At 36.4% G+C, this 27,677-nt stretch overlaps 1 protein-coding gene across 1 annotated transcript in view; it reads right to left on the bottom strand.

Annotated features, from left to right (window-relative positions):
- nudcd1 (NudC domain containing 1) overlaps positions 1–27,677 on the bottom strand; it is a 106,989-nt gene that overhangs the window by 74,867 nt on the left and 4,445 nt on the right. The window contains exons 3-5 of the mRNA XM_030147011.1: positions 24,898–25,083; positions 12,076–12,259; positions 5,227–5,415 (exon numbers count right to left, since the gene is read on the bottom strand). Coding sequence (XP_030002871.1) covers positions 5,227–5,415; positions 12,076–12,259; positions 24,898–25,083 — 559 coding nt within the window. The remainder of the gene's footprint in view (positions 1–5,226; positions 5,416–12,075; positions 12,260–24,897; positions 25,084–27,677) is intronic.

Here is a 27,677-nt window from a genome sequence, read left to right as displayed (position 1 = left end):
TCTGTTCTCTTCTGTTTGTCCTATAACCACTTGTGATCCTCTTTGAAGCTGCCTCCTCGCTTGACTTCTAATCAACAGCTCCTCTCTCAAAAGGAAGCGTACTCATAAGACGACTGCCACAAAACAAGCCACTGATCAGCTTCTGGACCATCAACAGGCCCACAACCAGTCCTGTTAGGTCCGGTTTGTGTCCTATTTTGTTGACTTCGTCTTGTTGTTCCGTTTGTCTGCTTGTTTATGTACACATACTGTTCTACATAAATGTCCAAAAACTGGCATTTGCTTGATTAATCTGTTAAACCAAAAGTGGAAAAATAAAGTCTAACATGATGGGTTTTTTTTGTGCCATTATGTACCAAAGTGTTTCTTAAATATATCACTTATTTAAAGGGTTCGTACAGGTTTCTATAAGTTAAATGTAAGACTTTTAAAGACCTTTTTAAAACTACTTAGAACAGAATTTAATGCCTATTTTATGGCCATACTGGCAAAAATTGGTGACTCCTGGAATTTAGTAAAATGTATTTATTTACTCCAACACCTTGATTCCTACCATTCTGAGTTATTTCTCACTGGGGGCTGCAAAGTTAGCGGTAACTGGTTCCTAATTTCAGTGGAAGTCGACAAACGTTACTTTCGTTGCCGTTTGGACATTTCCCAGACACATGTAGCACATTTATAGCAGTGAATGGCAACATATATTAAGACCTACCATATCAAATGCAATGCCTTTTAAATACTTTTTTAAGGTATTAAATGCAGATTTGTAAATTCAAGAATTTTAAGACCCCATGGGAACCCTGTATTTAGCAAAATCTCTGCTGGTACACACAACATTCCCAGAGTTCACTGCATAGGACCAAGATACAGCTTAAAACAAGCACTAAATAAACCCAAAATCAGACATTTTGGTAAGTAGTTATTCAAGTAAACAAACTGAATATATTATGCTAAATCTTTATGGATGCTTGTAGGGTCACTGTCTTTAGACAAATTATAGTCTCTCAGTGGTGGAGAATCCCAGCTCCATAAAATAAAATCCTGCCATGTATTTGTTCCAACCATTCACTGAACCAGCCCATTTTGATGAGCACAACTCCTCATCCAGGTACATGGGATAACACTGGTCAACAACAAATTTATTGTTTAAGTTTTTTGAGCTGATTTAGGATAATTTTGGTGTGCTGAATCCAAAAATCACATTAATTTTGCTCAATCAGGTCAACTTTCTGAACTATGCTACATATTGGCTTTTTAGCATTTTTGCTTACATTTATGGGCATTTTCACATCATATGATACAAAATTCTTTCATATTTCTTGCAATAAACCAGTTCTGAAGATTTTACTTTTGCCAATTTATGATTAATGGTTTTTTTAATATTACAGGTGAATGAAATGGCTTCAACTAGAAGATCTTGCAAAAAAAAGCCTGGCATATTCTGCTACATCTGCAGTGAATACACCATTGTACCTAACAGGAATCCTGTTAGAAAATGATTTTTTTCCCTCTTAAAACCTATTTTGGGTGAGAACTATATAAAAAAAAATCAACTGATAAAGTCACAAAAATGTAATCAATTTTGTGGGAAGATCAAATTTTTCAAAATCAAATTAGCAAAAAAACCTGACCTGATTAAGAAAAACAGATGTCATTTTTTGATTTAGCGGTGCAAAATGGTCCTAATTCAGTTGAAAAAACCTAGACAACTTGCAAAAAACATTTTTTTGTAACCCAGTGTAATTAATGGAATCACTTGTGTTAAGTGAACAGGTAGAACCAATACATGGCAGGATTTGTACTTTATGGAGCTGGGATTCTCCACCACTGCAGTCTCTTGGCTATAACCTCATATTTACCAGTGATATGAGAGTGATATCATTTTTTTCATATCACTCCTAGCAAGTGAGAGAGCTGGTCAGTTTTTTAAGCAGGAGGGTTTTTCTGCTCTGGTCACACTGTGAGGCAAACGTATTTTTATAGTCATGTAATACATAAATCTTCTGACTTCTGTCAAAGGGTTTCCATCTTAAACTGGTTGTAACAAATGGAAACTGGTAAAGAAATGAACAAGTTTGATCATTTTGATTTAACAGCCATTTAAGACGCACACAAGCCAAATATTTTTGTTCCATTTAGAAAATGTGATGCTTTTCACACCTTTGGGTGTTGTTCAAATGGAAAAAAAAAAAAAAAAACAAAAAACGAAAAAACTGAGGATATCACTTTGGGCTTAAGTGACTAGTGAATAACATTTGTCATCATTTTTGACATTTTTATATGAAGCAAAAAGTGTACAACAAAAATTGTGATGAATACTGTTCATTAAATGTCACTAACTTTACTAAGTGGACATTTGGCCGAATGCTGTCAAAACAAACTGCACTTTCTCTGACAGTTTATCATGATGTGAGTATTTGTAGGAAAAATGGTGTGTAGATATACCGTTTCTATTTATGGAGAAAACCAAACATGACAGACCCCAGACTGGAAATACTCCTCTGTAACAGCCCACTTTGACGTTTCTATGGTTACAACCCAAAAGATCAGTCCATGTCACAAACCTCAGCCTCTTAATGAGTATAAGAAGTGAAGGTTTTTTTTTTTGTTTTTTTTTTGAGGCAGCTGCAAATGCAAGAGCAACTCTACTGGAAATAATGTTACATAAAAGACAAAATGAATGTGAGGTGAAGTCATCTCTAGGGGAAGGAGGGAAGACCGAGCCCAGATGATGTTTGCGTTTCACTTGGTTTCGACAGTTTCATAGACAGCCGTGTTTGCTCTCTGGCCAGTTTCAGACTGTGATATTGACGAGAGAAAAAAAGATGGCACTTTCTCAGTATAAATATGATCAATGCCAAAACCTTTTCAATGTTTTCTTAGAGTGTTCAAAATGAGCAAGACTGTCTGATGTGATATCATGACTTTGGGAAATTAGTTCTGGGCAAACTTTCAACTCATTTCAAGGGAATGAAGCATAATGTAGAGAAAACAAAAAGACAACCTGCACTTATCCTTCATTAAAACCTATTTATAACTTCAGATCAGAGGCATGACATGTAAGTTAAGGTGGTCATAGTGATGGTTATTATTAAAAATCTCTGATTTATGTGGCGTCGTATTGTTATAGTTATGAAGACTGCAAGCTCCTCCTTGTTTCTTACTATGGCATCATCAGAATCACATAAGCCATTTTCCATTTCCAACAGGCCCAGACCAAAACGCCTCTGGATACAATCAATACAAACAATGAAACATAAGGCAGTTGTTAATTTAACTTGTCACTTGGAAGTTTATACTGCCTGCCAGTTGATGTAAGTGCGGCATCAATAATCTTCAGGACATGTTTGTAAATCACCAGACATTCCCAACTGACCATCTACAATTTCCTTCATACTTTCAGAAAATAAGGTGAGTAGTCCTATTTCACACCATACAAAAATATCAGCCTTATGTCTCCATTAGTTTCTCAGATGTTAGACCTTGACAACTCTACAAACGTGGTACAGAAAAAAAGCCTTTTTAGTTCAATGAGTCTATACTTTTGACTTTCTATTCTATTCTATTCTACTCTATTCTATTCTATTCATAACAAATGTATGAAATGTTCAATGAAAGCACATCCACATTTGCATATTTACAAAATTAGAATTTGCTAAAAACTTCCAGAAAAATTTTCATCTGAGCTTCAGAGCAAATTTGGCTGTATATCTCCACATCAGAAGTATGTCATATCTTTAACACTTTCAGTGCCATGGGCCGATTAAATCGGCTTTACGAAAACAACCTGTAAAGTGCCACGGGCCGATCAGATCGGCTTTGGAGAACACGCCACATTTGTGTACAAACAAACCATCCACCCCCATTTCTTTCTCACATTTCGATGACGTTCTTTCTGTGTCCCCCTTTTGAGACCAAGCAGACGGGAATTTGAGGTCACGCGACCGAATAATATTTTTATATCTTTTTAATGTTTCTTATTCTCCGGTGTTTCATCAGAGGGAGCCCTCCATGCCGGGGGGGCTGCTGTGGACTCTGGGGGCTGTGGCGGTGCCTTCTCTCACTGGGGTCCGCTCCTTTCTGGTGGGTGGGGGTCCCAGTTGGCCCTCTCCCACTAGTTGGGATGCGGGGCTGTGTTGCTGGTGCCTGGTCGCCGGGGTTGGCGGCTGCCTCCTGGTGCGGATGGCTCCCTGAGACAGCGCCTCCTAAATTGATGTTTTACTTTTACTTGTACATTTTTGTTCTGGTCTACCCGTGCTCAGTCAGTCTTCTTAAGTATGTGTGAGCTTGTGGGTTTGCATGTATATGTGTGTGTGTGTGTGTGTGTGTGTGTGTGTGTGTGTGCACGGGTGAGTGGGTGGGTGTGGGTGGGGGGCGGTACTGATTTTTAAACTGATATGTAAAGCACTTTGTGCTACAGTTTTTAATGTATGAAAAGTGCTATATAAATAAAGATTATTATTATTATTATTATTATAAATTATGCAAATTACGATCAATAATGAATCGGCTGCGTCCGGTGCATTTTGGATCTAATCAGCAATCGGTCGGATGTTACCGAGCGGTTTCCTGCAGGATTCTTCAAATATTATAAAAACGACGCGAAATACTGAAAAACGGCCAAATTCTGTGGCACTTTTAAGGCTTATTAGCCCCTTAACTGTCTGGCACTTAAAGAGTTAAAATTGTGGTATTTATTACTCATGTTGTAGTACTACTGTTTTCAAAAAGAAATAAAATTGTATGATTATTGGGAGAAAAAAAAAAATCTATTCTATATTTCACATGCATTTTGCTGGTGTATGACAATGGTTCGTAACTGTTGACCATCACAAAGTCGTGTGAAATGAGAGAAGAAGCCTCAGTTGTTAAAAAATGTAACAAGACAAAACTGAAATAAAAGATGCAACAAAGACAAAAATGACGTAAAAGCCGAAACAAGACAAAAGACATAGTGAGACGTGTAGATCTCTCTTTTGGGACTGAAAACGAGTTGTAATTATTCCTCTACCCCAATAATTTACTTACACTAAACTACCCAATTATAGACTCATAATTGGAAACATAAAATTCATTGAAACATAAAATGAGAGTGAGTTTTTTTCTTCGCAGATCCAGAACACTGTTAGTAAATACATGGCTACGTCTAGGATTTTAGCGGAATCCCTGTCCACAGTAAGGATTTTCTGTATGTCTTCATATTTCCCATCAGCCCCTCTGACCCACCTGTCTTCTCCACTTCCATAGGTTCTGGGTCGGGCTGCTCCACAGGGCGACCGTCCACGTGTGTGAAGGTAAATGGTTTCTCGGAGGCCACCATAAGCCCCTTCCCCTGCGGCTCCACCGCTGCGTAGTGAGGCACCGTCTTCCCCCTGAGGACCCTCCTCTTCTTCACCTCATACACCTTCTCCTGACCTGAGTGTGGAAAACAAAGGACACTGTATTCAAGGTGCAAAGTAATTTTAGTCCTGTATTAAAGGAATAAGACCGTCAGCATGTCTCAGATCAAGATTATTAAAGCTGTGTCAAATTTCAGCTCCACTTCTTGACAAATAATGTTTATAGATGATTAACAACTACAGATTTACTACGACAGAAAAAGCAGAAAAAGTGGCCAGTTTTTGTGGCAAAAACGCAAACGCAGCGAGTTTATAGCAATATTTTATATCAGCGAAAATTAGACTGCACTTAGATATACCTGGGTCAAAATATAATTGAGGGACTTTGGAAGTCCATGGGATATATCTTGCATACATCTTTATTAAAAGTTAAAAAATGCTCATTATGATCATGTCTTTAAAAATTCCATAATTATTTAATTACGGTAAAAAAAATCACTTATTAATAAAAGATTAATAAACAATCAATAAATGACTAGATATACTAAAATGTGAAACTACTAGAAAATGGTTAAAGCCTGAATCACCCACAACTGAAGAATGGATCGATATTGTACAGGATATCTACATTCTGGAGAAATTGACATTTTATTTTAAGGGTCAAAGGGAATCTTTTTTCACTATTTGGTCCAAATGGACAAACTATGCAAAACCAGTAATTGATGTGAATTGAATACATTGATTATGTCACAGGTGTCAAACATGTGGCCCGGGGGCCAAATCCAGCCCACCAAAGGGTCCAGTCCGGCCCTTGAATTTGCGAAATGCAAAAATTATTTTAACAATCCTTTTAGTTCAGGTTCCACATTCAGACCAATTCAATCTCAAGTGGGTCAGACCAGTAATATACAATCATAATAACATATAAATAATGACAACTCCAAATTTTTCGTTTTGTAAACGTAAATATTTTCATGTATTTACACTAAAACAATGTATAATTTTGCAAAAAATGTGAATAACCTGAACAAATATGAACAACCTGAAATGTTTTAAGAGAAGTAAGTACAATTTTAATAAGATTCTGCCTGTAACTAAATGTTTTTTGTATTTGTAGACCCACTGTGATCTGTAAGTTATAATGCATACATGGAAATCATAAACTGAGGCAGAATATTGCTAAAATTACACTTATTTTGTCAGTTTGTTCATGTTATTCACATTGTTTGAAAGGATAGTTTGTAGATGTAAACCACCTCATAATGTAAATTTACTTTTTTGCTCTAAAACATAGAGGAAAGTTTGGAGTTGACATTATTTATATATTATTATGTTATCATTTTACTGGTTCGACCCACTGCAGATCAAATTTAGCTGAATGTGGCCCCTGAACTAAAATGAGTTTGACACCCCTGGGTTATGTGAAAACATTTATATGATATACATTTCTGTTTAGGTTAATGTAAACATACACACCTTAGTGAGTTTTATCTTGTTGATGAAGTAGCGGAGTAAGCGCTCTCCTCCCGCCCACTTTTCTTTCTTTCTTTTTTTATTTGTTCTATATTCGACTAAAAATCTTGGATTAGCATCTTCGTTCAAATTTGATTTGTGGATATTGAATTGCACCCGTAAGGGAAGTTTTGTATAACATGCTTTTCCAAATAAGCAAAGAATGGAGAGAGAGAAAAGTGAAACTAAATAACCATAATTTGTTTTTTCAAAAATTGTTTTGATTGTGTTGTTTTTATTAAGTTGAGATAATCATGACAGATATTTCTTTTTAGGCAATATATCAAATTTTAAATAGAAAATAAATTGTATGTGTCTGAGAAATCACTTTCAACTAAGTTACCCATTCCAAAAACACCTCTGAAGGACGTGTGCTAATTTCATATCACATGACCTGCTCAACATGATGTCATTTCCTCCTGAAGAAAACACTGGCAAGACTCCAAGGTATGTTCTTTCTCCTCTTTCTTAGTTATTTAATATGAAGTAGTGCGTGAGTCAAGTGTGTATTTATTGCACTCTTACGTCAACAGTGTTACTACAATATCTTTATAAATAACATTCAATTTCAATTTTACTCAAATGTATATATGATGTTTAGAAGAATCTTTCTGTAAAAATGCAATGTGGTGTTAATGTTATGTTGATTTTAGGTCTGAAAACATCAAAAAATGTCAACTATACCTTAAAAGTCCCTCAATTATATGTTGACCCGCCTGATGAAGGTAGAGGGAATCTACTGAACAACAAAGTGAAGGTTTAACCGAGTGTAAAATACACACAATGTCCAACCTTATATCATATCATAAAATCAGATCTGGATCACAATTGCGAGGGAGGTAAATACAGGAGGGGAAAGGTGCACACCACAGAGGAAATTAAAGAAGATGGTAGAGTGCATGAGAGACGCATGGATACGTGACATTCCACGATTCACAATACCAGTAAAACAGAGGAAATGTAGCGTGCTGTTTGTATCGGCCACAGAACCAGGAAAAAGACTGGGAAATCAAAGCATCGTCAACTGAATATTTCATTACATTTCAATATTACATCTAGGTATTTTCTGCCTCATGACTTTACATGAGAGTCGAACCTGATTTTGTAACGTTATGCCAGTGCGCTGCATTAGTAAGCGCACGTCTGATGAGGAGTTCAAGGGAAGCGAAGGTGAAAATGTGGACTGTTTTATGGCTGATTTGCTCCCCTGTCCTTTCAAATAAATTAAGACAAGTCAAGAAAATTGTGTATCTTCTACCAGCGCCTTCTCTGTGTGTAACTATCACAATCGTATTCAAGAAAATTTTATCTTCTGCACTGCCGAGCTTCTGTGAATCAGTATTCTCTAAAACACAGGTGTCAAACATGCGGCCCGGGGGCCAAAACCGGCCCGCCAAAGGGTCCAATCCGGCCCGCGGGATGAATTTGCGAAAAACTGCAAAAATTACACTGAAGATATTAACAATCAATGCTGTCAAAATCATTTTAATTCAGGTTCCACATACAGACCAATTAGATTTCAAGTGGGTCAGACCAGTAAATATTATCATAATAACCTATAAATAATGACAACCCCAAATTTTCACTTTGTTTTTTGGTGTAAAAAAAGTAAAATTACATGAAAATGTTTACATTACCAAACTATACATTCACAAAAAATGTGAATAACCTGAATAAATATGAACAAATGGAAATGTGTTAAGAAAAGTAAATGCAATTTTACCAATGTTCTGCTTGTTACTAAATGTTTTGTGCAATTGTAATGCACAAGTGTAAATGATAAACTGATAAACCGAGGCAGAATATTGTTAAAATTGCACTTGTTTTTCTTAAGACAATTCAAGTTGTTCATGTTATTCAGATTTTGAAGGAAACTTTCAAGACATAAACCTGATCATAATAGAATTTTACTTTTTTTTACTGTTATTATTTCACTGGTCCGGCCCACTTGAGATCAAATTGGGCTGAATGTGGCCCCCAAACTAAAATGAGTTTGACACCCCTGCTCTAAAATACTGTGGGCCACATCTTTGGAATAATCTATGACCTGCACTTCAATCAACATCTTCTTTAACATTATTTAAAAAGCATCTGAAAAGGACTCTAAGTCATGAAAAAATGTAAGGCTGTATATCATTTGATTTGTATTTGATGATTTGTATTTTTATTGCCTTTACTTTAGTTTATTATTTCCGTTATATTGTATTTTTAATCTTTTTTTTTTTCCCTGTGTATTGTTTATTTCCAAGGAGGTATTCACATAAGCCTTTTTTGGCTTCTATCCTCTCCTGCACAATGATGTTACTTGTTTGAATGTTTTTTTTTTTATTTTCTCTTGATGTTTCATGATGTGCAAATAAATAAATAAATAAAAAACAGGCACAGATGGGTTAAAACATACTTTTTCTTTGGCATAAAATAATGGCAATAATCAGCAGTAAATAAAAACGTTGCAAACCTGTTGGGGCTCACTTAGATACTGTCCTCCCTATAATTTGCAGTTTGTAATGGGAGCTCCATTAAATACATTATGCACTTACATCTGCCACACATTAACAACACATTATGTGCCCCCACCCTACTGCATCCTCACAGACTGGAATTATATCAGCAAATGGAAGTCCGTCAGTCCTGGTTTCATCTATGGCAGTGGATCTCTCCATCACTGTGGTTCTCCCTGAGGTTTCTCTTTTGCCACAGGGTTTTTTGGAGTTTTTCCTTAATGAGAAGGAGGGTCCAAGGATGGGGGACATTAATCCATTTTCTTCATCGACTGTTTACCTGACTAATTATTTGACTGTTGCTTATTTTCATATTCAACAAATTCTGTAAAGCCCTGTGAGGTGACCTTGTTGGGATACTGGGCTCTACAAATAAAACTGAAATTGAAATAATGCAGTGTGTTTTTTTAACCAACTAGAAGCACTCGGAGAGCGCAGACCTCCGCCAAGGCTGATCAGTGGGCCCCCCCCGTGGGCCCCCCCACCCCCGATCACCACCAAAATTTAATCATTTCTTCCTTATCCCATTTTCAACAAACCCTGAAAATTTCATCCAAATCTGTCCATAACTTTTTGAGTTATGTTGCACACTAACAGACAGACAAACAAACAGACAACAAACAAACAAACAAACCCTGGCAAAAACATAACCTCCTTGGCGGAGGTAACAATGCGTGGATTACATAGGCTACTGCATTGGAAAAGTCAAAGGCACTTAAATTCTCCTGACCTTTTTTCTGTTGACTTTTCTCTAAATTGTTATAGACTGCTCACTGTACAGAACATGTGCTCAGCCTCGACAGATTTTGCACTGAAACTAGCTACTATGCCACATCATCCTGTCACATAATCAAACAGGAGAACATGTTTATTATTTAGCAATCTGCATCTCTCTATCTGTCAAATCTGTATCTTCCTTGTTTTTTTATCAGCCGCTGTGAATCTGCATATTATTCTGTCCTGCTAGTTATTCTTCCATCGCGTAATACCCTCCGGTTATAACTCATTCATATCTACTCTTCCCTTGCATGATGTATATAATTGACTGAGATTTTAGATTTCTGAGTGCACTTCATTCTACTCTGCAGTGTTCTGATGCAAATTTCCTCTTTGAGGGACAAAAAAGGCATTATCTTATTACCTCCGCCAAGGAGGTTATGTTTTTGCCAGGGTTTGTTTGTCTGTCTGTTCATTTGTCTGTCCGTTAGTGTGCAACATAACTCAAAAAGTTATGGACAGATTTTGATGAAATTTTCAGGGTTTGTTGGAAATGGGATAAGGAAGAAATGATTAACTTTTGGGGGTGATCCGGAAGAAATCCTGGATTCTGGATCACTTTGAAATTTTCGTTAACATTGTGGTAAATGGGGCCAAAATTTTCGTTTCCCAAAATCTCGCTTAATTATTGACCAAAACTCATGAAATTTAACTCAGGAATTGACAATGGGGTCCTCTATCACATTTCAAAGGCTGATCCGGATCTGATCCAGAAGGCGGATTTTATCTCAATTTATATAAAAAATGGGGGTGCCCTTACTTTTTGGCCTACTGTGCCTTTAATATTAAAGGTAGAAATTTCTGACAAGCGCCATCGTGTAGCTCAGTCAGTTCCGCATCGGGAGTATGCCACCGGATTTCATGTAGCTTTAATACTTAAGGAGCTAGATCCAGAAGAAAACCGCCATTATGAGAAATGTGATTTTCGTGAATAACTACTGAACTAATAAGGATATAATTATGAATCCAGTTGCTAATGGTATGTTTTCATAGGCAAGGAATCTTAAAATATAGGTAAAATAAATATGGGACAAATATTTATGGTGGAAATCACAATATGGGGGAATTGTGCAAATCTCATGCAATTTGACTCAGGGATTTACAATGGGGTGTTCTATCAAATGGCAAAGACTGATCCGGATCTTTCAAAAAGTTATGGACAGATTTGGATGAAAATTTCAGGAAATATTGATACTGGCACAAGGAACAAATGATTAAATTTTGGTGGTGATTGGGGGCGGGGGGCACTGATCTGCCTTGGCGGAGGTCTGCGCTCTCAGAGTGCTTTTCTAGTTCTATCTTAATCTTATCTTATCTTAACCTACATTATATTATATTACAATATCTTATCTTATCCTATCCTATCCTTTCAGGTCTAATTTATTGTTGTCAATTCTTGTTTTGACAAAGTTAGCTCAATCTTTTTCCAAGTCCGGTTCTCAGCCCCCCCATTGCCACACCAACTGTACTGTCTATATTTACACCTCCGGCTGGTGAATTACAGATTTGTGTAAAATTAATTTGTAGACGAAGGCCAAGTGTATCTTATTATCTTTAAAAACATGTGGATTACACAAAGATGGAAACACAAAAACAAAACAAAATGAGAACGAGACTCTCCAAAGACAGCTTGTGTTTGTGTCGGTCTAATCTTTGAATCGTTATTCAGGATGTTTCTCCTCACACCAGGTGCCAAGAAGTTTAATGAAAAGCCTCTTGCCAGTGTTTGCTTCATTGAGCGCTAATTTCATCTGGGACATAATTATTAAACGCAAAAAAAAGACTCACTATGGCTAACTTTATTGTAGGGTTTAATTAACGCAGATTTCTATTGTCCACAGAGGGTAAATACTAGAAAGATTTCCAGGAAGGTTCATATTGAGATTCTTATTGAGAGTAAAGCACATAGTCTGTACACTTGTTAATCAGAATCACTTCCCACTCACCTTGTGCTGCAGTGTTGCCAACCGTGATCCACTCCAGGGACACAGAGTATCCGCTTCCTTTTGTCTCCTGTGGGTCCTTCTGGATGCGGAGAAGCAGGACCTCGATGGTGTGGACTCCAGCGTCAACATGTGATATACTGTGGAGGATGATGAACGGCTCCCCCATGTCTTCACTGAACAGCGACTACGGCCAAAAAATTAACAAATAATATTAAATCAGACAGTAAGACAAACCTGTACATTGATAATCTGTGGTAATAATAATAATAATAATGTATGTTCTTATCTTGATACATTCTAAATAATACTACCGAATGATGACATAGAGCTTTGAAATAACAAGGCTTACGCTGTCAGGGGACGACAACAAGGGTATATCCCCGAAATCCCACCAATCCTCTGCTATATGATAAAGCAAATAAACGACACAATGTGCAAAAGATACCAACTTAATAGTTATTCAAAAAGCAGATTGTGGAAGGATTTAATATGAAATTTGACATTGTATAGAAATACCCATAACTGTTCATTTGATATTTTCAGAACTTTACACTGGTCTACAAGGAAAATGCTTCCAGAATAAAAGTAATGAAATTTTACCACATGAGAGTCACTGATAAAGACAAATCAAGTCAAAAATGCTGGTTGGCTGAACTTTCCAAGATACAGCCTTGGGTCAAAATGTGAAATTCAAGAATTAACGAGAGAATGGGTTTGACTCAAAAGGAATATTTGACTCAGAGCTACAAGATCTACTTCAAAACACTGTCTGCACATTAGAATACATTCACTTTACAGGTTCTATTTAGTGGAAGCTTTATAAAACTATTATATAAATGTACATAAACCAATATATATGTGCAATAACACTTAATCATATACCTTGAAAACATCAGCAAACCGGCACTTTTGTCATTTATTTTCCAATTAATCTTATTAAAATACATAACATTTAGCACATTTAATGTCTGAAGCAAATCATTGCTAAAAAATTGTAGACCAGTGTTATCAAACATCCCCCAACCATTTGGAAAAAACACACCACCTGGTGTCAAAATATGACATCATGTAAACTCAAGGTAGTGGCATGAAGAAAGATAATTCTAAGACAATCGATATGAATTCAGTTTGAGATACATGGACCTGATAGTGCCAGAATAATGGTCAGAGAACCAATTTTTCCTCACAAAACTCCACCGAGTGAATGAAAATGACACCATATGAACTCTGGATGGTAGCCGGAAAATGGACATTTGGAAGACGATCAATATGAGCCAAATTTTATCTCAATCAGCCTATAATTGCTTGATTTATGTCCAAAAACTGATGTTCAACTAAATTGCCCCCATTTGGATGACTTAGAATACTCTTAGAGAAGCTGAAATTGATCGGGTTCTTCCACTAGGGGTCCCCTATGTTGGTTATCAAGGGAAAAGAAATCCAACCAAATCTGTCCTTGTTATCACGTTCACATGAAGGACATCCAGTGGCATTCAGGGTAAAACCATTATATTCCCGAAATGGAGTTTCGGGGATATACTTACAAGACCAAAGTGGTTCTATGCTAAAACACATCTTATGCCTCTTCCTCTGTGGATAGCTGTTTGTTTAAGTCTCATACCCAGACCACCAAACATCACTGTCAGCCAATATCGCTCTTGTTGATTGACATCGGTTTTCAATAAATAAGATATCTCACTGATGGCAGCGGCTGATTTATGTGAGTTGTGTTGTATTGAAGGTTATGTCATAAATTTGTGTGATTGAAATTGCCTTGGAATGACTTTAAAACTGTTGAGTTTTCCTCAGAAAATAACACCTGAATCTGCTTCGGTTAAAGTAAAGCTTAAAGACTTAGATCTATTTTTGTGGTGATTTTCAAATTCATTTAAAACTTTATTGAGTAATTTACCACCATTCATTATGCACTTTGTATTTTACAGTGAAAATCAGGTCTTTTTCTATATGTAATGAGGATGCTCTGATAAACTCAAGCGCAAATGAAAAGATTATTACATCAAAATTGAGAAAATTGAAGAAAAAGTATTTTTATGATTAACTGAACATAAATGTCTGCGTTTTTCAAACTACGTGGGTTTTATTGGTGGATCATTGTTTCAGAAGAGGATGGTGTTTCCATGTTAAACTACAGAGCCTCTGAATGCTCAAAAGAGACTAATCTGATGTTGCTGAAAATCTGCGGAACTGCATTTTACACTAATTATTTTAATTGTACTGATAAGATTAGTGGCCCAAAATCTATTGAACATTTTAGATCAGTGGATAATTTTGGTCGCTGATGGGTTTTTAGGTCTTTGAGGTTAATTTGCTTTAAACTTTGTGATCAGATCACAGTAATAAATGTACAATTATTTAAACACTTGGATTAAGTTCAGACAAAATCATCAATTTTTAAAGGTTGTTCAATTTAATTTCCACAGAAAAACATAGGTAATAATGGTCTAATAATTATTCCCAAAGCTGTAAAAACGATGGATATTGAAGTCAAGTCAAATGCAAAAAGCAGTTTGTTATTGATCTGTTGATCATCAGAAAACTTTCTTAACTTTTTATAACAATAAATCAACAGAAAATCATGACAAACAGTAATAATTACAATAGCGATTATAATAATTTATTAAATGAGGGTCAGTTCAAACTTCAACTAAAATTCAACTAAAATCAACTTTGATAAATGATGATGGTGATAATTCTGTATTTGGTACCTTCTACATTTGAAACCCCGACATTTTAGTTTAGCTGTTTGTAATGATCAACCTTTAGTAAAACAAATAAATAAATCAATTTGTTGTATGATATACAGCCCAATTTTGTTTTTTACTGTTAATGTAACATATTTTGACTTCGTTTTTTAACACCGTAAGTTTAATCAGTAGTAGCACCAATTGCTCTTTTGCAGTTAACAGGACTGGCTATTGGTTGTGAGATAGAATTTCAGGTCAAAATTAAAATACTAAAGAAATAAGGAAAGAAAATAACTGTAAAATGTAGATGTAAGTGAGAGAGAGCCCTGAATGAGTTAAAAGGAATAACGCCCACTGTGTATCGCTTTAACATTTTGAGAGGAGGCTTAAGTCAAGTAAGACTTTGACAAATAATTCAATGAGAATACTGAATGTTGAGCCTTATATCCTCCATTACTTATTTCTTTTTTTTTTTTTTCAGTTTATATTTGGCCTGGTTGGAGCTCACATATATATCTTCAGCTGATTTAAGGGACTGTTCAAAGGTGGGTGTCAAACATGTCCCATTTGGGTGAGAGGTTGCTTTAAATACTTCAAATACACCTATATCGTCGTGTCGAATGATCTTGACGGGCAAATAAGCTTTCAAGTGAAGCTGTAAAACTGGAAATGACTCTGCTTGCGAGTTTAAAATTAGAAAAGCTCATAAATTAGGTAATGAAAAAGTAAGATCTATCCTTCCAGCATCATGTTTAGTATATCTACAGGGTGGGGAAGCAAAATTTACAATATTTTGAGGCAGGGATTGAAAGACAGTGTATGACCAATTAGTTTATTGAAAGTCATGAGAATTTATTTGCCACAAGAAAATTGACATAATAGAAACACGCAAATGTATGGATTTTCTTCGTAAATATCTTCATAATTTGATTGACCGTTTAATGTCGTTTCAATGCGTTAAAGATCGCATTTCTGTGGTTTATAGTTGATAGCCGTAAAAAGACGACCAAAGCCCATGGAGCAGAGACGGTTACAGCTACTGACGACATGGGGAATACTTTCGGAAACAAAGTTGTCGCATCTGCTGAGCTCTTCCTACTGCTGTCTAGATGTTTTACCCACAGATTTTTTCAAAAAAGTTTCACATGTCATGGCATCTGACCTGTTAGAGATTGTAAACGTTTCTCTAAGCTCAGGAGTCTTCCCACAGACCCTGAAAACAGCTGTTATTAAGCCGCTCCTAAAAAAGAACACTCTAGAAAAGACCTCAATGAACAACTACAGGCCGATATCAAATCTTCCTTTTTTAGGTAAAATCATTGAAAAGGCTGTGTCCCAACAGCTAAATTACTTCTTAACAGTCAACAGCTGCTTTAACGTCTTTCAGTCAGGTTTTAGACCACATCACAGCACTGAGACAGCTCTGCTCAAAGTATTTAATGACATTCGCTTAAACACAGATCATGGCAGATCTTCAGTTTTAGTGTTACTGGACCTTAGTGCTGCATTCGACACAGTCGATCATGATATATTACTTAAAAACTGAGGTAGTCATTTTTGGACCCAAGGAGGAACGTCTTAAAATCAGCATGCAGCTCCAGTCACTTCAGTTAAAAACCTCAGACCAGGCCAGGAATTTGGGTGTTGTCATGGATTCAGACCTGAATTTTAAAAACCACATACAAACAATTACAAAGTCAGCTTACTATCACCTCAAGACCATTTCTAGGATTAAAGGATTGATGTCGCAGCAAGACCTTGAAAAACTTGTCCATGCCTTCATCTTTTGTCGAGTTGACTACTGTAACAGTATCTTCTCTGGTCTGCCTAAAAAGTCTATTCGACGACTGCAACTGATCCAGAATGCTGCTGCTCGAGTCCTCACTAAGACCAAGAGAGTGGACCACATCAGCCCAGTTCTGAGGTCTCTGCACTGGCTCCCTGTCTCTCAGAGAATAGACTTCAAAATTCTCTTACTAGCATATAAAGCACTGAATGGTTCAGGCCCAAAATACATCAGAGACCTTCTAGTCCAGTATGAACCATCCAGACCACTCAGGTCATCTGGTGCAGGTCTGCTCTGTGTTCCCAAAGTCAGAACTAAACATGGAGAATCAGCGTTCAGTTTCTATGCTCCGTATATCTGGAACAAACTACCAGAAAATATCAGGTCTGCTGAGAGTCTGAGTTCTTTTAAGTCCAGGTTAAAGACTCACCTGTTCACTGCTGCCTTTGACTAAAAGGCTTTTGACTTTTTAAATTTTATATTCTCTTTGAAACTCTGCACTGCAACTCTTACTTTAATATGTGTGTGTTTTTATTTTTATTTTATTTTATTTTGATTTTCACCTTTTATATGTTTCTTTTATAATGTTTTAAATGTGTTTCTTTTTGTTTCTTTTATTTCAATGTCCTGTGTGAAGCACCTTGAATTGCCTTGTTGCTGAAATGTGCTATACAAATAAACTTGCCTTGCATCTGTTTATAGCGGCATCGATGACTGCTGATGATGTAACAGGTCTGGAAAGGATTGTCTCATTTCATAGGAGGATGTTTCAACCCCTAACCCTTGCAGCTCTGTTTCAAGGAGTAGTGCCAAGTGCAAGGGACAAAGGGGGGGGGGGGGGGGGCTAAGGGGTGAATTGGGATTGGGCCCAAGTCTTTGTTTTCGGTGATTTTCTCTTGTTCGTTGCTCATTTTTCAATAATGTTACCAGCGACTCACTCCATGTGCAGGGGCATGGTCTGCTTTGGCAAAGTGATTAAGAACAATTGTGATTGGTGGATCTCTGTGTGCAGTGTGTCAGGTACCCTTGAAATTAGATGAGAACATGTTGAGTTCATTTACCTCCTACATTGCAGGACCTGCGATGTGACTATTGCGCACACGTACATTGCAATGACGATGCTCAAACGATATATATACAGGGTGGGGAAGCAAAATTTACAATATTTTGAGGCAGGGATTGAAAGACAGTGTATGACCAATTAGTTTATTGAAAGTCATGAGAATTTATTTGCCACAAGAAAATGTACATAATAGAAAATGTTTTTATTCTATGTGTCCTCCTTCTTTCTCAATAACTGCCTTCACACGCTTCCTGAAACTTGCGCAAGTGTTCCTTAAATATTCGGGTGACAACTTCTCCCATTCTTCTTTAATAGTATCTTCCAGACTTTCTCGTAATAGTTTTGCTCATAGTCATTCTCTTCTTTACATTATAAACAGTCTTTATGGACACTCCAACTATTTTTGAAATCTCCTTTGGTGTGACGAGTGCATTCAGCAAATCACACACTCTTTGACGTTTGCTTTCCTGATTACTCATATGGGCAAAAGTTTCTGAAAAGGTATGGATAATAGTGTTAGGTATGATTATGACATCAATATATGTTTGGTTTCAAAACAATTGACGTAGTGCCTGCTGAGAAAAAACAACTAAATGTTCATTGTAAATTTTGCTTCCCCACCCTGTACATCATCATGTTTCATTGTCTTTTTATAAAACAGGATGAGATGCTGAAGGTGCATACATAAATAGATCTGGTTTATGAGTGAGTTTATTAGCACACGCGCACACACACACACACACACACACACACACAAAATGAAGGATGCAGTGTGGCTTTTCTAACACTGCTAGGAGCTCAAACTTAAAATTACAACCTTGGAAGCCACTGACTCAAGGGCTTAAATCTTCATTACAAATTCCATTCTTGAACTCCGCTTTCAGAATTGCATCAAGTGCGCTTGTTCAGAGGGTGAGCTCTCATTTGTTGCCGATCCCACATGCACGGCTGTTAACAGGATGAAGTGCACAAAGACTAATCTTATCAAAGACTCCATCCCTCACTACTACCAGCCAATTTCAACAGGCCTGCTAAGCCTTTTAAACACAGAAACTGGTTCTTAACCGTGAATTTGCATTTGAACTGTTGAAAAAGGCTTCTTTTAACAGCTGCCTAGACCGAATAATGGGACATTTGTAATTCTGTGGGTACACATTTTACATTAAGCTTCCTATTTAATGCTTAATAGACAAATGCATTTATATACAATAGAGTTTACAACACATTGTAAACAGATTAATAATATGTTCAGGTGTTACTAAAAGGTTCAGTAGTCCTATATTATACTTCTAAACTATGGAATGATCTGCCTCTCCATATCAGACAGGCCTCCTCTCTGTCTGTTTTTAAATCCCTTCTTCAAACCCATCTTTTCTCCTTGGCTTTTGAAACCATGTGAGATGTTTGAAGGTACTATCTTAATTCTATTGTTTTTATTTGGTAGTGGTTTATTGTTCTTATTTATTTATTTATTTATTTTTGTTGTTTTAAATTGTATGGCTTTTTAATCTATTCTTCTATTTTATTCTTTTATTTGGGTTTTATTTATTCTTCTGTATAACACTTTTTTCTTTTTTTGTACAGTTTCTATGTCTTTAAATCTATTTCTGTATTTTATTCTTCTATTTTGGTTTTAATTATTCTTCTGTACAGCACTTTGGTCGACTGCAGTTGTTTTAAAGTGCTTTACAAATAAAGTTGGATTGGATTAAAATTAGTGCTGTCAAATGATTTCAATTTTTTATCAGATTAATCACAGGGTTGCTATGGATTAATTTTGATTAATCACGTTTAAATATCATTCATTTTTAATCGCGGTTCATTTTGCACGAGCAAACAGACTCAAGAAAGAAGGGAATATATACGCACTTCACATGTTTATTAAACACCTTCAACAGTTTCAAAAAAACAACTTGAGTCAGTTGTTCCGTCTCGAGGTTTTTCGTACTCAAATTTCCAATCCAGAGGGCATTTAACCGATCTTCATTGGTTGGTTCTCCTGTCTGTCACTACCGGATCAACTTTCCATTTGCGCATGTGTGACGCTAATTCTACTTGGAAAAACTGCCCAAAATGTGCTGCCGGAGACGTTCAGAGTCGTTCTGCACTGCTGATGGGTTAACTGTGTTAAAATTTTTGATCAGATTAATCATGATGATGGATTAATCTACGTTAATGCATTAATTTTGACAGCCCTAATTAAAATATATGCTGTAGTTGGACTAGGTTTTTGCCCTTAAAGACCTGGAACGATGTGGCAACTTCTAAATTAATTTTTCTCTACATTATACATTTCCTAATTGATTTATCACCATGTATTATAACATTATCTTCCGCATTTGGCATGTGTATGTGAAATTCAAGTATCTTCTTATAATTCATTTACTGATCATGTTGATAAATTAAAAAGGTTATTATATCAAAACAGAGAAAACTGAAGAAAAAGTGACTTTTCAACAAAATATATCATTAATTGAAGATAAAAACAAGCATCTACAGCCACTGTTATTTGTAAAACTACATTAGTTTTACTGGCGAATCAATGTTACAGAAGATGATGGTGTTTCCGTGTTCACAACAGAGCCTCTGAATGTCCAAATGGGTCATATCTGATGCCACTGAAAAGCTGAGAAACTACATTTTAACTGAATTATTCAAATGTATTTATAGAACAAGTGGTTGAAAAGTTATTAAACCTTTCTAGATCTTGGTCTTTGAGGGTTAACATGATTTATCATTCATTACACATTAATACTCCCTTCCTTAAACACACATACTACACTAACCTTCAGCTTTAATTTTAAAGTTACACTAACCATGTAGGAATTACAACCATTTCTACACAGTTCCTCTGTATCCCTGATGGAATCTGCTGGAGAACATTGTTTCTAAAACCCTATTCATACAGGACTGACACGAACTGAGGATTTAACAAATAACCCTCACGTCTGCTGATATTATCTCCCAGATCTGAAGGCTCTCTCCTAATAGACCTCCACTTACATAGCTACAACTGTTGAGTGTTTGGAAATGTAGAAAATGTTCCGTACTGCACACAGTCATGCATGTCCTTCATTTCTCAAGGATTCACATTTGCTCCTTTAGTGAATGGATCTCCATGACATGAACCTCCTGAACTTGCACCCAAAAACCTTCAAAATGTTCACTAATAATTGCCAGTGCATGAGGAAACAAGCATTGACATAGGACTATTATTGTCAGAGGACCTCTGTGTTTGCTACAATTGGCTGATTTGTGGCAGAATTTTAACTTTACAAATTACAGGCATTATCGATTCATGAGATTAGTATAACCCAAGGACCTCTGGTGATTAAAAATAACTGCTGTGGTTATCTGTCATCTGAATGCTGTGACAATCTGCCATGTCAGTAAATTGTAAAATAAAAATTCCACAGTAAATTGCCTACCCTGCAAACAGAGAGGTCCTGTGATAATATTAGTCTCATGCAAATTGACATTTCTGTGATTTGGAGTGATTTGCAATGTTTTCTGTTTCTCTCACGCATTTATTCAGTCCATTTCCAGGTCGAGGACGGTGGAGGCTGAGGTAGGGATGGTGCATCAAAGTTTTAAAAGTGTTTTGGGAAGAAATCCAGGAGACGATATATCATGGATAAACTTAAATCCTTCAGAAAAACACAATCTCAAAAGTTGATGCGATGGATGACAGCCACAATAACAAACATTGTTTCTATTTTACAACAGTTGCCAGTAAGTGGTGAGCCTGCCCTTGACATCAGAGCTGGAAAATGAGGTTAATACATTTTGATGAAAAACAGACCTCACTTGTGTTGTTCCGATGTTCTGCATGAAACACGGCTTTATGAGGTTAATTTCTTATACTAGTTCCATGCAAAAAGCCCTTGAGGTCGCAGATGTCCTCTTCATTTATTATAAATTACCAGAGGTCCACAGGTGTACTAGTCCACTGCAAATGTGACTAAAGGCTCATAAACACAACAGACATTTATAAACTGTACACTATCTTTGTGTCAAAACAGAACTCCAAATTGGTTTCATTATTTCAGTCACTTTTAAAACTTTAACCCTTTTATTGCGCAAGCGACTATTTTTGGTAATTTCCACAAACATTAAATATGGGGCCAATCCCGAGCCTAAGAGAGACCAAGAAGCATGTTGGTTTTTATAATAATATACAGTGATTCAGAAAGATTTTATAGAAGTTTTAAAGCTGTAAATAGTGAATATGAGTGCTTTATGATCTTATAACAGTTGTTTTATTGCATGTGTTTACTTTTTAGCAAGTGCTGCTCGAATGCTTTATGGCAAGAGGAGGGAAATGATGATGTCCAATGACAAGCTAAGGTTGAAATTTTGAATTTCAGAGTATTTTAATGAATGACTTAATATGGTAATTATTCTAGCAACAGTTGTTCTAGTTCAGTTTGCAGCAGACAAACATTATCTTTGCAGCTTGGACACATTTAAACACAATACAGTCAACAAGTTAATGCAGTGTTTTTTAACCTTGGGGTCGGGACCCCACGTGGGGTCGCCTGGAATTCAAATGGGGTTGCATGACATTTCTAATATTTGAAAAAAATAAAAACTTACTAATAAAAAATATATGGTGAGTTGAGAGACAATCAGAATACATAAAAGACATGACAAACTGTGAAGCTGAAACTGAAGCACTGTGGTACTGTTTATCTGTCAAATGTTCATTGTGGTCGGTTTCAGATGGGAAAATAAAATTCTCACTTTGTGCAGTAATCTACACCTGGCTTTTCTGCCTCCATCCATAATAATATACATTATATAGCCTAAATGTCGTCTAAAATTAACATTTATTTGCAACATAGTATAGCAAACTATTACATGATCAAAAACAAATTAATTTTAGCAAAAAAATGTCTCCGTTTTGAATGTTAAAATGGGGTCACGAGCCAAAAAAGGTTGGGAACCACTGAGTTAACGGCAGCATAACTTAAGACCTACCGTATCAAATGTAATACCTTTTAAAGACTTTATAAGGTATTAAATGCAGATTTGCAAATTCAAGATTCTGAAGACTTTTTGAGACCCCCGCGGGAACCCTGGATTGATTGATTGCTAAAGGTTTAAGCCTTGAATACACCTACAGTCTTTCATATGAGACCAGGTCAATACCCCTGGTTAACATTCTTAACCAGTCAATTTCTGAAACTCAAATAAACTCCGACGTCTTACAAGTGAAAAACTCTGAAGAAAAAAAGCATGATTAATTATATCTGTTGGAATATGCTCCACATTAGTAAAACTAATGACAGTCTTACTGCTCATTTGGGGCTTTGTCAGTGTTATTTAGTGACTCAGTGATTACATGACAAGGTGTTAAGCCGTTCGCTTTTGGACACATAATTTCAGGCTTTCAAAAATCACCATACTCCCCCAAATTTGGTTAGGTTTGTAACACATAAAGAACTAAAAGTGAGCAATTTCTTTTGGAAAAAAATGTCATTCATCAATGCCAAAGAGACGTGGTGGTGAGCCAAAAACTGATGATTACATTTGTTCCTGGAGGCCCTACCTCTGCCAGTGCATCTAGCGACTGCCATGCAAGTGTGCTAAGATGAATACATCTTATCTGCTTTACACTCGCATTGTAATTTTATCCACACACATTTCACTGCTTTACCTCCAGTTTCTGGGCTGCCTCAAGACAACATTGCATGTGATATGGTAAGTCTTATGCCCAGGCATGCTAAGATGAAGGTGTGATTTCTCAAACACTGAAAAGCAGCTTTTTTGACTAAGTCTGAAAAATTCCACCATACCCTGTCATAGTTTAGAACCTGGAAAACACACTATTTTAACAAAAGTGTGCGAATTTACACGATAACTGTTTTTAAATGTTTTGCTTATTTGGCGTATACTATAGTATATTGTGATACTTCAAAATATGTTTCTGCTTGATCCTCTAAGCCAGGGGTGTCAAACTCATTTTAGTTCAGGGGCCACATTCACCCCAATATGATCTCACGTGGGCCAGACCAATAAAATAATAACCGTGAAAAGCGTAATATTACATTATGATAATGTTTACATCTACAAAGTTTCCTTAAAAATTTGAATAACATGAACTTTTTTTTTTTTTTTTAGCTTTATTTAACCAGGAAAACCTCATTGAGATTAAGAATCTCTTTTTTAAGAGTGTCCTGGCCAAGACGGGCAGCAGTACATTAAATAGTTACAGACAGACTTCCATACATAAAATGAATACATAAAAAGCACATAGACAAGTCAAAGCTTCCAAAGTCAACTCAAAAAGTGCTCATGAAATGTAGACAAAAGTGCATCAGGTAAAACATCTGCAGCCAGATATCTCCCTCTCTAAGTCACACTCTAAGTCACTACTTCAAATGTCTTAAGTAATGCAATTTTCCAATATTCTGCCTGTTACTAAATGTTTTGTGTACCTGTAGCTGTAGTGTAACTTGTAATGCGCATGTGTCAATGATAAACTGAGGCAGAATATTGGTAAAATTGCACTTGGTTTGTCTTCTCCTGTTCAAGTGCATTTTTAACAATATTCTGCCTCCGTTTATTATTACAAATACGCAAAACATTTGCTAACAGGCAGAATATTGGTAAAATTGCATTTATTTCTCTTAAGACATTTCAGGTTGTTTATATTTGTTCAGGTTTCTCACATTTTTTGTAAAAGGATAGTTTGTTGATGTAAAAATTTTCATGTAATTTTACTTTTTTTTTTTTTTTTTTTTACACTAAAACAAAGACAAAATCTGCAGTTGTCATTATTTATATGTTATTATAATAATATTTTACTGGTCTGACCCAACTGAGATTTAATTGGTCTGTATGTATCTCCATGTTGAACCTGAATTAAAATGACTGTTACACCATTAATTGCAAATATCTTCAGTGTAATTTTTGCATTACATATACTCATCCTACGGGCTGGAGCAGACCCTTTGGCAGGCCAGATTTGGCCCCCGGGCTCCATGTTTGACACCTGTGCTCTAAGCCTTTTGTAAATTTTAGATATGTAAGTGGAAGAAGAAATTAACTCACTGACATCAGACAAAGGCAGCCGCTGAAGAAAAGGAACTGGATCAATCACTGTTGCACATCCATTTATCCACCAATAGAGGTCAATAACAGGTCACAAATTAGTTACTGACCTTCTAATCCTTACTCTGAATATTAGACTATACTGAATGCAAAATACTGAATCATGTGACGCGTGTAGTCTGACAGCTGTAAACATGACCGGCCATACTCACGTCCCACTTCATATGTGAGCTGTCGCCCCTCTTGCCCGTTCGGAGGAGGTAAAGTCTGCCGGCGCCGTCCGACAGGGCTGCCCATGTCGCCGAGGTGAGGCTGAGGGAGGCACAGAGACGATCCTCACAGGAACTCGGGTCTGTGGTGATTCGGTAAACCTCTCTGGGTTTCCCTAAGGCGGTGTCCTGGATGTAAAACACAACACTGTCACAGAAATGTAACAGCAGCTGGTTGAAAAACTTTAACTCCTAGATAAATATAGGTAGGTTACAAGGTCATTGTGTGGTTGTGAATAAAGCAACACAACTGATTAAAATTGTAAATCGTAATAAGTCAAGGGTAAATTTTTTGGCTCTATTTCCTAGCTTTAAATCAAACATCATATTATTGTTATACATTTCACCGGTCCAATTGGCGATCCATGAAAAACAGCTCATTTTGGGTCCCTAAACTTGGAAAAAAAAAACACGTGTACTGGTCCCATTCATCAGTTTTCAGTCTCTTTGAGGATGAAACTGGTATCAAACTGTTGATAACTAGAATAAACAACACAAAGATCACTATATGCACTGTTACGTTCAGAAATGTTATTTCGCCTCAATTTCCTGAGGGCTCTGCCCAAAGGATCAATAAGATTCTATTTAACCTAATCTAATCTAATCTAATCTGATCAGATGGTTCATTACCCTCGGCTACACTGGCCACAGGGTATAATTACCACTATAACAGAGAAGACACTTCATTTCTTCATTTCTTTATTTCGCTCTGTTCTCCAGCTCTAGAACTCTCTCGGACCATCCATCCGAAATAGCGACTCTCTCCCCATATTCAAAACCAGACTCAAGACTCACATGTTCAAAATTGCCTACACACCATAATTATTTCTCTTACATCTTTCTTTGTACTGCATCTCTTCACTTCTTTTCCTTTGTATCTTTTATTTATCGTAATTACTTATTTATTTCTTTATTTTGTATTCTATGTATTGTTTTTTTTTTTTGTCCTCTTCTGTACAGTGTCCTTGGGTTCCATGAAAGGAGCTAACAAATAAAATGTATTATTATTATTATTATTATTATTATTAATTTCTTGTGTGCATTTGGTTAAACTGAAAAAATGTTCTGTCTGAAAGCTACATACAAATCTACTTTCTGGTGCAATTTTTTTCCTTTCAAATTGATTTATTTTGGCTGGATGATCATGAAAACCTTGTGTTGTGCTTCAGAAAGGGAACCATTTTTGAGGAAGATTTGATTTATCAACCTGAAGAGAGAAGATGGACTACTTTGTTCAAGACCAAGCAACAAAATAACCTGTAATCTTGTAATGAAATGAAACATCATGAAATGGCCGACTACTGCAAGCGCTGTACTTTTGGTGTCTTGCAAAGCCATGATGGTTGGATTCTCATTTCATAGAAACTCACAGAGAGATACATAGAAAAGAGGACCTTTGAACTACCCAAGGAGGAAAACCAGCTTCGTGATCATGTCAGAACTCTAAATCTGATCAAAACACAGAGTAAAATATTGTTCCTAGAAAATTACAGGAACAAAAAACCTATTATAACACAGACATAACTTACATAATAACAGAAAACAAGTTCCATAAAGGATAGACAGTGGTAAAACGCAATGTGGCCAGGTCCATGTGACTGGCCTTCACATGTGATTCACGAATCTCCCTGACTTATTAGTAATAGACAGATATGCCACCACATGAGCATCAATTACTCATTGCGTGAGGTAAGAGTGTTTCAAAAGCACTATGCAGCAGCTGCCCTGTTGTTGCCATGGTACATGACACTGCTTATTATATCGGTAGCTAATGTATGATGCACCTTTGAGATCATTTTCTCGTGCATCTGTAGTGTTGATGCCCTGAACACTGTGTGAACTGCTTTGCTGCAATGTGCAAAGCATCACTTGCCTGCTAATGTATACAAAAGGCTTGGCAAGGAGCATAATTATTATGTGATGATTGTAATTAGAATCTAACCAACCCATTTTCATAAAGAGTTATTTAATGATAGCGGTGAAAGCCAGAGATTTGGTCTCTCTGGATTACAGTCTGATGTTAATCATTCAGGTCAGTTTAGACATAAAAACAGTTCTGTAACACCAATTATCTCTAATTTTCTTGGACATCAAAGAAGTCTCACTGAAAGGGTCACTGTTCTGATTCTGCTCATCTTAATATCTTGATATTACACACACAAAAAAAAAAATCCTGGATCTGTACTTTGAGTCATTTACGAAATAATGTCTGTGATGAATCAAAGAGATGCTGAGGTCGATCCAAAGTTGGATTTTTTTTTTTGTTTTGTTTGAAACTGTGCTCAAGCTGTGTTTTGGCCCTCCAAAGAGACACCTCTCTTAATCATCTTACATATAATAATCTTGCAATTACAGCAAGCCAGTTTCATTGTGCTGCTTTTGAAACACTATGGGTTTTCTCACTGAACCAGACTTGGATGCTATTGTACCAGTAGTTGGTAAGTACTTGGTCACCACCTACTGGTGTGTCTGATGTATTAAAATGTCCTGTAGAGTTCTCTGACACCACACAACAAACATCGGATGCAACTCTGGGAAAATACAAACAAAATTACTCAAAATTTCCACACCTGAACCCCAGTGAATGTGATCGAGAGGAAGATGGATGGTCACAAGCCAAACAAATATGCAAGCAGCGGAAAGCAGCCAACAGCAATGTGAGAGCATGACTTATTCCACCAAATATATAATAAATACCAACATAATATTTATGAATTCTTCCT

This window comes from Sphaeramia orbicularis, chromosome 11 (assembly GCF_902148855.1).
Source record: "Sphaeramia orbicularis chromosome 11, fSphaOr1.1, whole genome shotgun sequence".
In the NCBI taxonomy this organism is placed as follows: Eukaryota; Metazoa; Chordata; class Actinopteri; order Kurtiformes; family Apogonidae; genus Sphaeramia; species Sphaeramia orbicularis.
Note: the sequence above shows the minus strand (reverse complement) of the source record. Positions and strands in the feature narration are given on the sequence as shown.